The following is a 17,833-nucleotide window of genomic DNA, read 5'->3' as shown; positions in this document are numbered from 1 at the left end:
AAAAAATATTTGTTTTACTTCCGACAACACTGATGACGTATGAGCTCGTTTTTTTTTCAACTATATAACGAGTTTTTATATATATATATATATATATATATATATATATATATATATATATATATATATATATATATATATATATAAAATAAATGTTCTTTTTATTGTTGTTTTATACAAATCTTAACAATAAGTCGCGAATTAAACAACAAAGACAGACAGCGGCAGGTTTTTATCCCGGAAGTCGGGTTCGGACTTTGACTTATTCCCACTTCCGGGCCAGGGTGTACGCGCGCCGCATAGTCAGGTGTTGCGGTTGAAGGTTGGACAGGTGTTTATAGGAATCCTGTGGTGTTGTGTGAGCGGAGGCTGATGTGGTGACTGAGTGTGTGTACTAGTCTGTAATGAGAAGAGGAGATGGAGGTGTGTGTGTGTTCTGTGCTCTTGCTGTGTGTGGGGATTTATCTGACACTGCAGCTCCTCCGCTTCATCATCGCAGATGCTGATTTCACACTGCTGTGGGCCGCTGCAGTGGGGACAAGACCAGGTAATAATCACTGCACTTATCACCTCACTCATACCACACATCATCGCTCTCAACACCACCACCACTCTCATCACTCACCTCACTCATCAGCACCACCACCACTCTCATCACTCACCCCACTCATCACCACCACCACTCTCACTCACCCCACTCATCACCACCACCACTCTCACTTACCCCACTCATCACCACCACCACTCTCATCACTCACCCCACTCATCACCACCACCACTCTCATCACTCACCCCACTCATCACCACCACCACTCTCATCACTCACCCCACTCATCACCACCACCACTCTCATCTCTCACCCCACTCATCACCACCACCACTCTCATCTCTCACCCCACTCATCACCACCACCACTCTCATCTCTCACCCCACTCATCACCACCACCACTCTCATCTCTCACCCCACTCATCTCTCACCCCACTCATCACCACCACCACTCTCATCTCTCACCCCACTCATCACCACCACCACTCTCATCTCTCACCCCACTCATCACCACCACCACTCTCACTCACCCCACTCATCACCACCACCACTCTCACTTACCCCACTCATCACCACCACCACTCTCACTTACCCCACTCATCACCACCACCACTCTCACTTACCCCACTCATCACCACCACCACTCTCACTCACCCCACTCATCACCACCACCACTCTCATCACTCACCCCACTCATCACCACCACCACTCTCACTCACCCCACTCATCACCACCACCACTCTCATCACTCACCCCACTCCTCACCACCACCACTCTCACTCACCCCACTCCTCACCACCACCACTCTCACTCACCCCACTCATCACCACCACCACTCTCATCTCTCACCCCACTCATCACCACCACCACTCTCATCTCTCACCCCACTCATCACCACCACCACTCTCATCACTCACCCCACTCATCACCACCACCACCACTCTCATCACTCACCTCAATCATCACCACCACTCACCCCACTCATCACCACCACCACTCTCATCACTCACCTCAATCATCACCACCACTCACCCCACTCATCACCACCACCACTCTCATCACTCTCTTCACTCAATACCACCACCACTCTCATCACTCACCACACTCATCACCACCATCACTCACCACACTCATCACTCACCCCACTCATCACCACCACCACTCTCACTCACCCCACTCATCACCACCACCACTCTCACTCACCCCACTCATCACCACCACCACTCTCATCACTCACCCCACTCATCACCACCACCACCACTCTCATCACTCACCTCAATCATCACCACCACTCACCCCACTCAATACCACCACCACTCTCAACTTACTTACATACCCCACTCACCACCATCACACCCATCACTCACCCCACTCATCACCACCACTTACTCACATACCCCACTCATTGCCACCACCACACTGCATTAACCATCACACTCACCACCACTCTTATACCCCACTCAATTAATCATCACACTCACGACCACTCTCAGCTTTCATCATAATTTTATGTGTACCTATTAGATGGAATTAAACACTTCTACACCAGAGCAGTGGAGGGCTAAAAAGTGACTGAACAAACACCTCATATAAAACAGTCTGGAGAGCAGAGCAGAGCTGGATTAATAATGAATCCTGGGTGTTAATAAGTTCTCCTCACTGCATGCTCCTGTGTGTTGCAAAACACCTCCACATCCGTCCTGTTGAGCTGGAAATCACACTGCCGTGTGTGGAGTTTAGCAACAACTGCTGGTGAATTTCTTTACACACTGTGTAGAAATAGAGAGAGGGAGGGAGAGACTGAAAACTGAGAACAGGTTTAACAACACATAAGCTACAGAGGAAAAAGAAAGACTAACCTGAACATCAGTCATATGACGAGCTGAAATAAATAAGCATTCCTTGGATGGAGATAACATTTACATATACTGTATAATGCGTGCACGTGTTTTCAGGAACATGATTATTTTGCAGTCTATCTATTTGTCAGTCTGTATGTCTCTGTCTGTCTGTGTCTATCAATCTGTCTTGTGGAAAACACTTATGGCAGATCTTTAAGGGTTCCCTCAAGAAAAATAAACAGAAGAACTAACATGAAGAACATCTGACTTGTTATCCTCTATCTCCATTCATTTACTCATCTGTATATCCCTCTGATTGTTCGGTTTCTGTGTGTGATGAAGGCATAGCTCTAAAGCAGAAGGTGATATGGATCACTGGAGCGTCCAGTGGGATCGGCGAGGAGCTGGCCTATCAGCTGGCTGCTGTCGGAGCTCGACTCGTGCTGTCTGCACGCCGAGAGAACGAGCTGCACAGAGTCAGGAGGAAGTGTTTGGGTAAAGATGCGGTGTTTACTGACTATTTCTTCATATATTCTAGGTATACTCCTGATCATGATGGTGGTGGTTTTTGTTTTTTTTTACTCTCAGAGCTGTCCTCTTTAAAAGAGAAGGATATTTTCGTCCTTCCTCTCGACTTGTTGGAGCGATCGACTCACAGAGAGAAAACCGATGCCGTTCTGCAGCACTTTGGCCAGGTGGGGCTCTTACCAGCATTTCTATAATTATTTTACATTTACATAATTATTTTTTAATTTTTAAAGTGCTGATTTGTAAACGTTATGTTTTATGTTGCAGATAGACGTTCTGGTGAATAACGGTGGGCGGAGTCAGCGCTCTCTCTTCATTGACACGGACATCGATGTTTATGGCGGTCTGATGGAGCTCAACTTCCTGGGAAGCGTCTCACTCACTCAGCACGTCCTGCGCCACATGATCTGCCGCGGCGACGGAATCATAGCGACCGTTAGCAGCATCGTGGGCCTGGTGGGGGCGCCGTTGTCCACCGGATACTCGGCCAGCAAACACGCACTGCAGGTGAGAGAGGGAAAGATGCAGACATGATGGAGAGAAATAAGAGATATACGAGGTGGTACCAAAGTTTCGAGACTCTCTCTATTGACAAGAAAGTACTTTACTGCATTTACACACTTAAAATAGTCCCCTTGGACAGCAATACAGCACTCTGGAATGTGTCCAGACAGTCTTCTTTTGGAAGAGTGTCAAGCAGCTTCTGTGATTCGCGCTGGATCTCCGCAGTGATGTAAAAAAGGTGACCTTTGAGCTGGATCTCTATCTTTGGGAAGAGGGCGAAGTCCGCAGGAGCCAAATCTGGCCAGTAGGGTGGGTGTGGAGGTGAGATCATGTTGTTTCCGGTGAGATATAAGGAGAGCTTGGTGACGTGGAGCATTGAAAAAATTTTTTACATGCCACAGATCCGGTTGCTTTTGCCAAATGTCCTCCATAAGACGTGGTAACGCACGTTGTAAGAACAGCACCAGCTGCACAGCTCCCCATTTACACAGGACAATGACTGTTCGTTTACTGAATAATAAAAGTGGGTGCTCCCTGTGACTGTGCATGCACCTTGTGCTGCCATCTGTTAGCCTGTTACAAAACTAGTCTCTAAGCTTTTTGATACCACCTTGTATATACAGTGCCTTGCAAAAGCAATCACACCCTGAACAATTCCTATGCAAGATATTTTCACAAAAATCATTGATTTTGAGTTCCAGTGTTTTTCAAATCAATTATTGAATGAAACTGAATGAAATTTTAGTGCACTATTGATAACTCAGTTATACAAGGTTATTGGTGAAGGGGTGTGAATACTTTTAAAGGGTAGATTGTATATCAATACATTTCTGCTTTTTTTTCTTCCCTCTCAAGGGTTTCTTTAACTCCCTGAGGACCGAGCTGACAGATTACCCAAACATCACCATCAGTACCATCTGTCCCGGGCCGGTCATGTCCCAAATCGTCAACAACGCCTTCACTGAGCAAGTCAACAAAGTAACAACAAACGCACAATGATGGGGCATCTCTATTTCTTCTCATATACATCACATTCACATAAAGCACAGCCTTAATGTAGCAGCGATTGTACACGTATATGTACTTATTATATTCTTACTCTTGCTGTGTGGTGAAGTTGATGTCTGACGCTGGAGATCAGTCCCATAAGATGACGACCGAGCGCTGCGTGCGTCTGATCCTGGCAGGTCTGTCCAACCGTGTGAAGGAGATGTGGATCGCTCAGCAGCCGTTCCTGCTCTTCTTCTACTTGTGGCAGTATACGCCCACCCTCGCCTGGTACATCACCAACCTGCTCGGCAGGAAACGGGTGCAGAACTTCAAAGCTGGACTGGTAAGAGAAAACGCATGCTACACACCTTGACACATTGTAGGTTCAGACTTCCTGCTCTTAGGAACAGTGAGTAAATATTGCTGCATGTACTTCCTGTTGATAATTACTAATTAACTAATAACTAATTTATTTATTTTGCAGGACGCAGACACGGCGTATTTTATCAAGCCTAAGGACAAGACCAAATGAGAACCTGCACTGATTAACTGTACTGTAGTGCTGTATATGTTACTGGATATATTTTATGCAAAAACAAAGTAAACACCCCTCTCAGTTTAGCTACACATGCGTTAACTCTAGTTTGCAGGCTGGTTTTGAGCTCCGGCTTCCCGCTTCAGAAAAAAAGCAAATTCAGCATGTGAGATTTTAGATTTTTCTACAGTATTATATTTCTGTTTTGAATTTTCTCAGATAAATAATAAAAAAAAAGTGTGCGCACTACAAAGCTGGGTCTTTACTGTGTTTTTAAATTTCATCGTTTTAGAGTTGACAAAAAAAGGATTAAAAAAGTTAAGGTTAACTGTCCGGACTGGTGTCTGTTTTCTGTCTAGTCATTTTTTTTAAGAGAACTTTAGAGAAGTGCATTAGTTTGACAATTCAGTTTATTTTGTAGCTCCAGTAGAAAAGTGCTGCTGAAAGGCTGGAAAAGGCGGAGCATTAAAACAGCTTTAACACTCTTCAGTATGTCATAACCAGAAGGTTAATGTTGTGTGTTTGAGAGTTTGTGTTTAAATGTTTGAGACGTGCAATTTGTGTTGATGTCCCCCATTTATACACACACAGGCTGAAAATCTCAGTCCATTAGCTTACACTCTTCAGTCCAAGAGGTATGTGTGTGTGGTGAAACATGCATCAGTTACAGATGTGTCCTGAAGTCATGATTGTCATGAATGAATATCATGATTGCTGCACACACTGATTTGAAATCTGACATATTTATGGACACAGTCAGAAGCAGGTGAGGTGTGTGGGGCTGCAGGAGTAGATAGGGTAACCCAGCGGTGGCTCAGCAGCCTGCACTGTCAGGTTCCTCAGCAGGAGTGTGTGAGCCTGAATGCTGTAGCGCTCCTCGTCATCGTTGGTGGCGTAGAGCAGCTCCCAGGATAGATTGGCCCACTGACCGCGCACACACTCCTCACACAGCGCCCCCAGCTGGAATACACACTCCTGCAGCGACAGCACGCGGCCCGTATATGAACCCTGTGCAGGGAGAAATCAGAAATAGGGTGAGAGAAAGAATGTAAATCTGTAAAGGGGTGTGACGGAGGGGGAAAAAAAGAGAATGTAAAAGTGTGATCACCATGGTGATATCGTGGCCAAGTGAGAACAGGAAGGGTTTCTCCTGTAGAACTCCATCGTGCCAGCCTCTCTCTGTTGCCATGCCGATGAACCAGTGATGGTGATAATGATGCAGGGTGGAGTGAAGCTCCTCCTCACTTTCCATTGGCCCTAGAGATGCCTGGTCTATCAGCAGCTTTACACTGTACCTACATGCACACACACACTTTTTACACTTTTATCACGACTAAAGAAATACATGAAATGTTTTCACTGGGGCATTAATTTTTTCTTTTAATTTAATTTTTTTGTGTGAAATAACACACCCACCCACAAACAACCACCCACCTACACCTCCACACCACAGCCACACACACCCTCTAACTCACACAATTTACACACCTCCACCCACCTAGAAACCCACACCCATCTACACATCCACCCACCTAGAAACCAACACCTTCACTCACTTATGTCCACACATCCAACCTCCCACACTTACACCCACCTACTCAACAACCCACATCCCACCCACCCAGAAAGGTTACCTGAAAGCCCTGAGTGTGAGCTGATGCAGCTCGGTATTTTCTCGGAGCCAGTCGAGTCCTTCGTGCCACGCTGCCTCTCCACAGTAAACCCTAAAAACGAAGCTGGCGCTTGGCACTGAGAGGTCCATACCTAATGCCAGCGCGCAGGACAGCGCCACCTGGCTGTACATCTCCATTAGCGCGCTGTCCTCCTGTAACGCCCGACACACACTCTGTTCATCCTCCCCGTCCCACAATCCTTCCATCACTAACTGTGCCAGACAAAAACGAAACCATTCATCTGGAAAGGAGGGCCTGAGTGGGTGGAGCTTGGAGGTGGTAAAGGGGGCAGAAAACCAGGATGTTGGAAGTGAGAGGGCTTCAGAATGTTTTGAGGAGAAGTTTGGCGGGTTGGTGTGATCAAAGGTTGCGAAAGGGGCGGAGCTAACAGGCATGGCATCGTCTTTTTCCTTATCGAGGCTGACTCCGAGCCCGAGAGGGCGAAGTGTGGGTAAAGATGCCAAAGCCATGTTTTCATACAGGCTGTGAATTTCTACAGAACCCGGAAGAGACGTGTGTTCTTCCTCTGCTCGCAACATCATCCTCCTCACCGGCTTACGGACCGGTACCGGCCCGAAAAGATCGTCCTCATCCGACCAGTCAGACAGCGAGGATAAGCTGCTCCGCCCCCTTAGCTGCGGAGACGAGGAAGAATCTAATTGGCTCTGAGAGACCATACCCAGTTTGGCATCGTGTGACGTGGGCTCAGGCTGCACGGCATGCTGGGAGCTCTGCAGCGAGTGGGACTTCAATCTGTAGGTCCTGTTCTGGACCGTGTGATGCAGCAGAATCCAAACCAGCGTCTTCAGGAAGTCAGAACGGAGCTGGCGGAGGTGATCAGGGGAGTCGATGATGCCGGTGAGGACGTTGCGGGCGTCCGAGTAGACGGTGACGGGCAGGAGGGCGCAGGGGGTGAGCGCATTCCCCCAGTGAGGGTTCAGGAAGCGCAGGAAACGCCCGGGATGCTCCAGACGGTCAAATGCTGCCTCAAAAACCTCGTCGACTCGCCGGGCTTCCACTGTGTGACACGACGTCTCCTGCAGCTCCAAACCTTTAATGTTGACCGTACAGTAACCATAGCCTTTCTCCAGAACGCTGATCCACACCACTCGATCCTGGAACCGGCCCAGGAAATGAGAACCAGGAGAGTAAGCACCTGAGGCCAGAGAAAATCACAATATTACAGATTACAAAGTGTAAATCCTTTTTTTGTTCGTTTGCTTTAAATAAAACTGCACTGTAAAGGTGGTGTTGCATAAAAGTATTTAAACAAGTGCCGTCCTCCTCACCCAGCACTCCGCTAGCAAATGCATGCGCTAGTGCTGAGGCTAGCCTAGTGCAGAGCTGCTGGTAGTAGATGGAGTCAGGGCACGGGCAGGCGGTGCCCGGTGTTCCCGGCCACGAGCGCAGGGGTCTGGGGAAAGCGACCAGAAACACGGGCAGAGTGAAGAGTGGCAGGAGAGGAGCGGAGAGCAGCGCTGACAGCATCAACACGGCAACCAGCAGTGGGCAAAGTGCCACGTTCAGTGCCAACAGAGTGCCAGCCGACTGACGCCGCTGCTTCGTCTCCGTCCACGATGTGATTAACACAGTGAGAGAGAACTTCAGCTTTAACAGGAACTGAGAGAGACGATCGGACACCAGAGATACCTGGGCAAGAGGACAAGACAGAGGTTTGCCATCATAAAGAGAACACACACACACACACACACACACACACACACACACACACACACACACACACAGATACCAAACACTAACATACACTCACCACTAGGGATAGGTGCCGAGAACCTTAATTTTTTTAAAAAGGTACTAACTGGGTCAATACCGGACTACCAATAAGCTTCAGGTTTTGTTTAATATTCAATATTGTTATCGATGTTTGCGTTGTTTTATCTCTGAATTAGCTCTACATTTTTTCTTCTTCTTTCGGCTGCTCCCATTAGGGGACGCCACAGCGGAATATCCTTCTCCATACCACTCCGTCCTCTAAATCTGACTCTTTCAAATCCACTACCTGCATGTCTTCCCTCACCACATCCATAAACCTCCTCCTTGATCTTCCTCTTTTCCTCCTTCCTGGCAGCTCCATCCTCAACATTCTCCTACTGATATACCCCATGTCCCTCCTCTGATGTCCAAACCATCTTAATCGTGCCTCCCTCACCTTGTCTCCAAAACGTCCTACATGCGCTGTCCCTCTAATTAAACTCATTTCTAATCCTGTCCATCCACGTGACTCCTAACAAAAACCTCAACATCTTCAGCTCTGCTACCTTCAGCTCCACCTCCTGTTGAACCCAGGTACCTGAACTTCTCCACCTCTTCTCCCTGCAACCGCACCACTCCACTGCCCTCCCTTTCATTCACACATGTACTCTGTCTTACTCCTACTGACTTACATTCCCCTTCTCTCCAGCACGTACCTCCACCTCTCCGGGCTCTTTTTAACCTCTTTTTAACCTCCACCTTGAGCCAGCCTGTCGTTCGTACTGCACACTTCACTGCGGTCACACTGTCTGCATACATGTCCTGCACCACCCTCACATACTTCTCTGACACACCTTACTTCATCATACAATACAACAACTCCTCTCTCGGCACCCTGTCATACGCTTTCTCTAAATCCACAAACACAATGCAACTCCTTCTGTCCTTCTCTATACTTCTCCATCAACATTCTCAAAGCAAATAATGCGTCTGGGTTGCTCTTCCTCGGCATGAAACTATACCATTGCTCACAGATGGTCACCTCTTCTCTCAGCCTGGCTTCCACTACTCTTTCTTATAACTTAATAGTGTGACTGATCAATTTAATTCCTCTGTAGTTACTGCAGGCCCGCACATCTCCCTTATTCTTAAAAACCGGTACCAGTACACTCCTTCTCCATTCCTCAGGCATCCTCTCACCTTCCAGAATCTTGTTGAACAATCTGTTTAAAAACTCCACTGCCATCTCTCCTAAACATCTCCAGGTTTCTACTGGTATGTAATCTGGTCCTCCCAACTTTCCACTCTTCATCCTTTTAACATCCACTTCCTCCTTACTAATCCTGTCCACTTCCTGCATCACAATCTCAACATCATCCACCCTCTCTCTCTCATTTTCCTCATTCTTCAGCTGTTCAAAATACTCCCTTCACCTTCTCAACACACTTTCCTCACTAGTCAACACATTTCCATCTCCATCCTTTATTGCTCTAACTTGCAGCACATCCTTCCCAGCTCGGTTCCTCTGCCTGGCCAATCGCTACAAATCCTTTTCTCCTTCCTTAGTGTCCAATTTCACATACAGCTCCTCATATGCCTTTTTCTTTGCTTTCGCCACATCCCTCTTAACCTGCTGCTGCATCTCCTTGTACTTCTGCCTACTTTTCTCATCTCTCTGCCGATCCCAATTCTGTTCCTCCAACCTCTTTCTCCAGATGTCACACTAAGTACCTTTCTAGCTGTCTCCCTCATCACTTCTGCAGTAGTTGCCCAATCATCCAGAAAAGGAGAGCGCTATATATTATTTATAACTTATTTATTAATTGATATAGTAATATATTTGATTCAGAACACTCTTAAATCATTACTGTTTTTTTTTTTTTTGTGACAAAAGTTCAGTACTATTTTACATGGAGTGCTAGTTTTAAAAGGGATACTGGATACAAACTAAAACTACCATCCACTATCAGTTGACATCTACCGTAAACAGATATGTTGTGATGTGGTATACTATGATATTTCTATTTAGTTAAGTGATTTGTAAACTTTATTACTAAAGCTCAGCAGAAATAAAATAAATGTACCCACATTTTTCACATCATCTTTTTGCACCAAATTATAGAGTGGTATTGCTAACGGTATCGATAAGCCAGCCGTACATCCATACGTATATCCATAAAATGTAAACCAATACCCTACTCACCACTATAAGCTGCACTCCGGTGCCCAGATCGTGCCACTGACGCATGACACCTCCTCTATCGGCCAATCTCACCATCACCACCACCACCATCTGCAGGAGAGCCTCCTCACTGCTTTGCCACACCTAACACAAGGTCAAAGGTCAGGCATTCGTGTTCAAAGAGCTGACATTGAGGTGTGATGTATTGCTACTGTCCAAAGTTGATTATTTTCCTACATCTGCATGCAGGAAGTTTCCTCTTACTTCACAGATGCAGCACATTGTTAAGGATTAGAATTTGTATTTATTAAAAAGTTTAATTTTTTTACATTTCTAATTACACCTAGTCACCAGCCTTTCTTTAGTCTCTCTGGAAGACACAGGGCAGATTATGTCCTGAAGGTGTTGGGGCAAACTTACAGCTTCACCTTTTCACATGTCTGGAGTCTCAAGTGCCAAATAACCTTTCAGGACAACAATTTGTCAACGCAGTTCCTGTGACCGAGCCATTGCTATAGACAACGATAACGCACCAGATCGAGCGCATCAATATAAACCCGAGCCATTGACAATACGACCGGGACGCTAATGCACCAGAGCGAGCAAATCAGAGCTGCTGTTACAGAGAATCAATAAACACCTTCTGAACAATCACAATCCAGGACTTTATTTATACTGGTGTAATCAGGTGAAGGACGTACCACTCTGAAGGCTCGTGTGAAGCCGATAGCCAATGCCATGGTGTGTAAGCTGTACAGGGATGCATCCATGGCCAAAAAGCCTACCATTGTTAAGGGACACACTGAAAGTCACAAAAAAAATATAAAAAAAAGAGTGAGAGATATGGAATAAAAAGATGTACAAAAATTATTATAATAAAAATTTGAGGTCGACCGATTTTACCGATACTGATAATCAGGTTGGATCATACTTGCCTATTAATCAATGCATAGATTTTAAATTGGATACTGGATTCTAAACAAACAAACAACACTCCAGAGTACTGAAGTTTATTACAAAAATAATTAAAAAAAATGTACTGCATCATGAAATTGTGCTAAATGAAATAAATATGAATAGACTAAATATACAAATTTAATTCAAATTGTATAAATAATAAATTATTATAATAAATATAGCGTTCTCTGTGCAGCACGCAGTCTCACGTGTAAAAACAAACAGCATGTGTCATTGATTCGCCTCTACAGGCCGCTCTTGTAGTGACAGCAGACCTTCTCACAGCCACTCTAGCACTGTATAATGTAACCAGGAAAAACTACCGATATAGATTTTTGTAGATAGTTCCAGCAATCAACTATCTATGCATATTAATAATCCATATTCATCGATGAATCGGTCAAACTCTGATAAATATTTTTTTCTAATAAAGCTGTTTGAATATGTTAGCAAAATTGAAGGACATATAAATTGATTGAAACCCAATTAAAATATCTTTTGTAGAATAATTAGGGCTGCAAATCAATTAGAATTTTTCATCGCAATTAATCGTACGATTGCCACGAGTTAACTTGTGATTTATTGCAACTTACTTGGACACTTATCTGTTCTAAATGTACCCTATATTAATATTTTTAAGGTTTTAATACTCTAATCAACATGGGCATGGACAAATATGGATGCTTTATGCAACATTTATGTTTATTACAGTAATCTTTATTTTATTGTGGTGGTTACATTCCAAACTCAACATAGATCATGAAGATATTATTCTATAATAAATATTCTTGTAAACATTTGAAAGTAATTATGATGTTTAAAATGACGTAAAATCATCAGGACACCAAACGGATCTTTTGCTATATTTCCACACGGACCGTTTTAACAGATTTTGGTGCTGATTTCAGACTTGGCGCATCAGTAAAACAAATGTTTAGTCATTAAAAATGACTTTTCGGTGGAATAATTTTATTTTTATCTAAGTAAAGATAGAATGTCGCAAATAAATGTGTGTTGCATTGAAGGTTTTAATTTCATTAATTGCGTGTTTATAAAACCAGTGCAATTAAAATTAATGTGCGTTAATGCATTATTAATGCGTTAATTTTGACAGCCTCAATTAATAAATTAAATAAATAAGAAATTATTAACAATAAATATAGAATTCTCAGTGCAACGTGCAGGTTTGCGTGTAAAAACAAGCAGCACGCAGTGTCAGTGACTCACTGCTAGAGGCCGCTCTTGTACTGACAGCGGACTCTTTCACAGCAACGAACACAACCCGGAAAAACTATCGATATGGATTTTTGCAGATAATTCCAGCAACTAACTATTGATGCATATTAATAATGCATATAAACCGATGAATTGGTCAACCTCTAATAATAATAATATTTTTAAATAAAGCTGATTTAAAAAACAATCAAAATATATTGTATAGTAATATAGTACGCAAAACTGCTACATGAAACACGAGAGAACATGCAGACAGTCCTCACCCAGGTTAATAAGCACTCGGCGGATGAGCGAGGCGACCCACAATCCTCTGCTGCTGTTCACGAAGGCGTGGACGCTGCTGACTCGTTTGGGGTAGAGAGGATTGAGGACGAGTCCCCCTAACACACACGCACCCTGAACCTCCCTCAACACATGTGTAACAACAAACAGAGCGATAAGGATCCAGCCAATCAGAGCCTGAGGCTCCGCCGCAGTGTCACATGATCCCTGGGCGTCTCCCCCGGTCACGTTCCACCCCCCTGCGGGACAGATAAGGTGCAGCAGAGCCGCTTCGGTCATGGCCACCGTGAGGACGAGGGCGGAGAGCGGGAGACTCCACCAACCCAGGCTGAGAGAGCGAGTGTGTATGTCACTTTTCCCGCACCGTAACAATACGATGACGTGCGTCAGGTCCTGACTGAGGATGAAGCCCGTCGCCACGGTAAAAAGGACCACGCCCAGGGATGAGGGGATGAAGAACGTGGAGATGGATATGCAGACGGAAGACAGGAACATTAACACCAACCTGGTGGAGAATCAACAGGTTCTGAGGTGAAGGTCTGTATATAATTATAATATATAACTAATAACTAATATAATATATAACTAATATTTTGACTAATATTTAATTAATTAATAATAATAATAATAATATATTAATAATATTTGGATATAATTATTACAGATGTTTACTTTTACTACTTGAAAAGTGACCAATAATTTCTGACCAATATTGTATATGTTGTTTGAGTTCTCCTAGATAAACTGTTTCTCAAACACGTTCTCTCAGCACCAATGCTGCTACGTTAATATGACCCATCACAGCACTACATACACCGAGGCGTGTCCTGAGAGTCATAGAATACAGATTAACATGGCAGAGGTAGAGCTGCATCTTCCTTGATACAGAACAGGAAAAGGACGTCTGATTTTATTACATCTTTTTTCTTTTTTTGCACTACAAAAGTCACACTGCCTCGTAACAGTGGTAAATCATATCACATCAGACTCCGCTTTAATGTAGCGTATCGATGGCTATGCATCGAGATGCAAATCAGTTATGGAGATGCACATCCCTAGTGTGTATGTATACGCGTACCTGTGATTGGTGGCCATTGCCGATCCTCCCAGTGTGTGTATGAGGCTCTGCTCCATGATCCATAGCACCAGAGCATCGAGAGGTGGCAGCATTCCCAAAGCCCACAGTACAGGCAGCACCATGAACAATACATGCATCACCTGACTGGCCACCTGCAGCTCAGCCACACCCGCTCCGAAACACCTGAACATAGGTACATGAACAGGCTGATCTGGGATCTTTACATGGCAAAGGGAATGTTAGAAAGACAGGGCTTTGTGGGTGTGACTGGGCATGGTTTGTATACGTGGGCATTAAGAAGAGATGAGGTCTGTAATCATATCATACCACTGTTTATGGAAATCACTGTGTATCGATTGGAGCACAAATTGTACCTAATGCATGTTTTAACTGAAATTAAAGCGGCCATATGTAAATGTTTGTATAGTTTTAAGGATTATGGGAGTTTCTATACCTGAGTGCCAGATCGACGGCAATGAAGCTGAAGATGTACAGCGGCCTGGTGAGTGCAGTGATCTCGTACGTGTCCTGCGGCTGGAAAGTGGCCGTTTCTGCCGCCGTGTTGACGATCAGCGAGTACTCCCCGATGCACAGAGTCACCCAGCTGAGGGCAAACACCGGGACCACGGCGCCGACGTTCCCAAAAACGAAACTCAGACGATCGGGCAGGAGGTACCACGTCCCGAACCCACACATCGCCCCAGCCAGCGCCGTATGAAGCACCACGTTAGCCATGAAGCGCTTCCCTGGGGCCACAAAGCGCACGGTCTCGGGTCCTGCGCACCGCGTGAACTCCACTTCCTCTTCGTCGGCCATGACGTTGTGTCCCACTGCCAGCCTCTGGACGGCACCGGTTCTCCGTGCCACCCACTGGGACAGGGTCTGAAGCACTGTGCTGAATGCCAGCATCAGTACCCCGGACAAGATCCCAGCCCCGAAGTCATCAATCACCCTGAGCTGAAAGAGTAGAGTGGCCACCCCACTGAGGAGCCACGGCATGAAGAACAGCACCACCTGGTGGATGTAGACATATGGAGGAGCGCAGTAGCCCAGTTTGAGTCTCGGGCCCCCCAGAACTGTCTGAGGGAAGCGCTTCCAGAAGAACTCCTGCTTGTAGTCGTTGAGCAGCGGCACGTCGGGGCCCATGATGAACGCCAGAGTGCTGAGATTCCCACCGGCATCTTTTTTTACCAGGATCGCTGAGAGCTGCTCACTGAGGAACACACACACAGGAGAGGATCATGGTTCTAAAAACGTAGTGGCTCACACAATACTGAGCAGGACCAAAAAGCTTGGAGACTCCTGCTTCAGCTCCAGTTCACCTGAAAAACCATTAACAAGACGATCTCTGTGGGTTTGATGGATGTCCATGTAACATAAAAAAAAACTGTCCAACTCCCACCACAGGAGCTTCTAAGTCACATGACTTCCCTATCAGCGGAAAGAAGAATGAATCAAAACACAATCAAAGCCTGGTTTATGCTAATCTACCGCTAACTACGTATCTATGGCAACAAAACGGCACGTTTAACCTAAACCTGAACGGGGGATGTTCAGAAAGTAGTATTATTTTTAATAACACATTAACATCGTCACACTAATCAGTATTTAGTACATTTAGAACATTTATACATTAATTATAAAATAAATAAATGTAACCTTTAATAAGTCACGCTAACCAGTTAGATACGATTAGTTTTTCTCCCATCCGTATTCCTAAAATCCCGCCCCCTGCGCTCGGATTAGTTAATACAGTCCCGCCTCTTAATATCGATTGGCTGTAAGGTTCCGTTTCCGCGTCAATGCTTTCACCTGCCAATCGTAATACAGGAACACAGGTTTACCCGAAAACAGGTAGGAGCAGAAAAATGGCAATGGAAAGGCGAGGTACAAAACAACCGAGTTAGTTCTTTACCAGTGAACCGCTGGGGTGGTGTTTTTATTTAAATATTCAACCATCAACAAAATACGACTTAAAAAAAAAGTCATTAAAAACTAAGAGCGAGATGTTAGTGTAAGGGTTTTGTCCGTTACCTTTGCTGAAGCATCCATTGTTTTCTACCGCTGCTGCAGCTAAGAGACCATTGTGGGCGGAGTTTGAAGCTGGAGGAGCTGTCAGTCAAGAGAATGATTGACAGTGGCCACGCCCATACATGGCTTAAGGGGGCTTTGGCTTTAAATGCGAATATTACAGTAAATACATCTCAGCCCAGACAAACAATTTTATTGAAATTATTCACAAGGATTTTTTGTGTGGATTTGAATTAGATTATAGATGATTGTAGGGAAGTCCTAAGAGGCCATGTATTACAATAGGTTTTTTCTTGTTTTGTCGTTATCGCGACTTAATTTTTCCATTATCTCGACATAGCGAGTTTTCTCGTCATCACAACTTAATATCCTTTTTTTTTTAATGGTTATTACCCATGATGCTGCCTGTAGAAATGCTTCTATGCTGAACAAACAGAAAAGTTCATTACTGATCACGAGGAAACAATGTTTGTTTTGTCAAGATCACAAGAAAATCAAGTCGTGATCATGAAAAAACAACTTGCGTTATATCGAGATAATGAGAGAATTGATTAATCGTGATCATGAAAAAACAGAACTTAGGACTTCCGTATGATTAAATACAAATCAAAATATACTTAAAAATAAAATAGTGATTAATTTCAGTGGTGGGCCTATTATGTACATTTACAGCAATGGGATTTAAACTCAAAACCTTCTGATTAAAAGTCAAACATCCTAACCACTGAGCTACCACCCTTCTCCCTATCAGAATTACTGACTTATGTTTTAATATATTTTTGTCCATGAATATGTATTCAATTCTTAACTCAGTGGTTAGGGTTGCACAAGCCAGTGCACTCTTAGTGCAGGTCCCAAGCCCAGGTAAATGGGGAGGGTTGCGTTAGGAAGGGCATCCAGTGTAAAAACATGTGCCAAATCAAATATGCGGATCACGAAAGAGAATTTTATACCGGATCGGTCGAGGTCCAGGTTACCAACGACCGCCACAGGTATCGTTAGCCAACAGGGTACAGGTGGAAATTGGGCTACTGTTGGCCGAAGGAGGAGAAGGAGAGGAGGAAGACGTCTACAGAGACGGCAGGGAAAGGAGAGTGTAGGAGAGTGTAGGTTCGGGTTGGTACTTTAAATTTTGGTACTATAACTGGTAAAGGGAGAGAGGTAGCTGATATGATGGAGAGGAGAAAGTTAGATATGTTGTGTGTTCAGGAGACCAAGTGGAAAGGGAGAAAGGCCAGGAACATTGGAGGTGGATTTAAACTGTTTTATCATGGTGTGGATGGAAAGAGAAATGGTGTAGGGGTGATTCTGAAGGAAGCATACAGTAAGAGTGTAGTGGAGGTGAAGAGAGTTTCTGATAGAGTGATGAACGTGAAGCTGGAAGTTGAAGGGGTAATGATAAATGTCATCAGTGCCTATGCTCCACAAGTGGGTTGTGAAATGGAGGAGCAGGAAAAATTCTGGAGTGAATTAGATGAAGCGGTAGAAGGTGAACCTAGGAATAAATGATTGGTGATTGGGGCAGACTTTAATGGGCATGTAGGGGAAGGGAACAGAGGTGATGAGGAGGTTATGGGTAGGTATGGCCTTAAGGAGAGGAATGTGGAAGAGCAGATGGTGGTAGATTTTGCTAAAAGGATGGAAATGGCAGTGGTGAATACGTATTTTAAGAAAAAGGAGGATCATAGGGTTTCCTGTTTGCAGTGGTGATGGACAGGTTGACTGATGAGGTCAGG

General features: G+C 44.6%; 2 protein-coding genes across 6 annotated transcripts; one reads left to right on the top strand and one right to left on the bottom strand.

The window, feature by feature from the left end:
* Positions 1-206: 206 nt before the first annotated feature.
* On the top strand, positions 207-5,198 carry dhrs7 (dehydrogenase/reductase (SDR family) member 7). 2 transcript variants are annotated; one of them, XR_014533286.1, is made up of 8 exons: positions 207-547; positions 2,731-2,883; positions 2,977-3,083; positions 3,184-3,423; positions 4,276-4,398; positions 4,538-4,753; positions 4,895-5,064; positions 5,109-5,198. XR_014533286.1 is itself a non-coding variant. In XM_083540080.1 (8 exons), exons 1-7 carry the CDS (start codon positions 418-420, stop codon positions 4,940-4,942), a joined length of 1,017 nt encoding a protein of 338 aa, XP_083396206.1. In that variant the 5' UTR covers positions 207-417; the 3' UTR covers positions 4,943-4,957; positions 4,996-5,198. The 2 variants fall into 2 exon arrangements, 1 of the variants encoding a protein (XP_083396206.1); XM_083540080.1 differs by having other exon boundaries at positions 4,895-4,957; positions 4,996-5,198.
* A 139-nt stretch (positions 5,199-5,337) lies between these two features.
* Positions 5,338-16,179, bottom strand: pcnx4 (pecanex 4). Of its 4 annotated transcripts, none has more exons than XM_083539887.1 (10): positions 16,101-16,179; positions 14,521-15,279; positions 14,067-14,249; positions 12,970-13,493; positions 11,215-11,315; positions 10,535-10,657; positions 7,908-8,268; positions 6,580-7,774; positions 6,054-6,240; positions 5,338-5,953 (listed from the first exon to the last, which is right to left on the bottom strand). In XM_083539887.1, exons 1-10 carry the CDS (start codon positions 16,112-16,114, stop codon positions 5,702-5,704), a joined length of 3,699 nt encoding a protein of 1,232 aa, XP_083396013.1. In that variant the 5' UTR covers positions 16,115-16,179; the 3' UTR covers positions 5,338-5,701. The 4 variants fall into 4 exon arrangements, with proteins under 4 accessions (XP_083396013.1, XP_083396014.1, XP_083396016.1 ...); XM_083539888.1 differs by having other exon boundaries at positions 14,521-15,388; positions 16,101-16,174; XM_083539890.1 differs by lacking the exon at positions 16,101-16,179 and adding an exon at positions 15,726-15,785.
* Positions 16,180-17,833: the final 1,654 nt, after the last annotated feature.

The sequence above is a fragment of the Silurus aristotelis genome, assembly GCF_946808225.1.
Source record: "Silurus aristotelis genome assembly, chromosome: 4".
Lineage (NCBI taxonomy): Eukaryota > Metazoa > Chordata > Actinopteri > Siluriformes > Siluridae > Silurus > Silurus aristotelis.
Note: the sequence above shows the minus strand (reverse complement) of the source record. Positions and strands in the feature narration are given on the sequence as shown.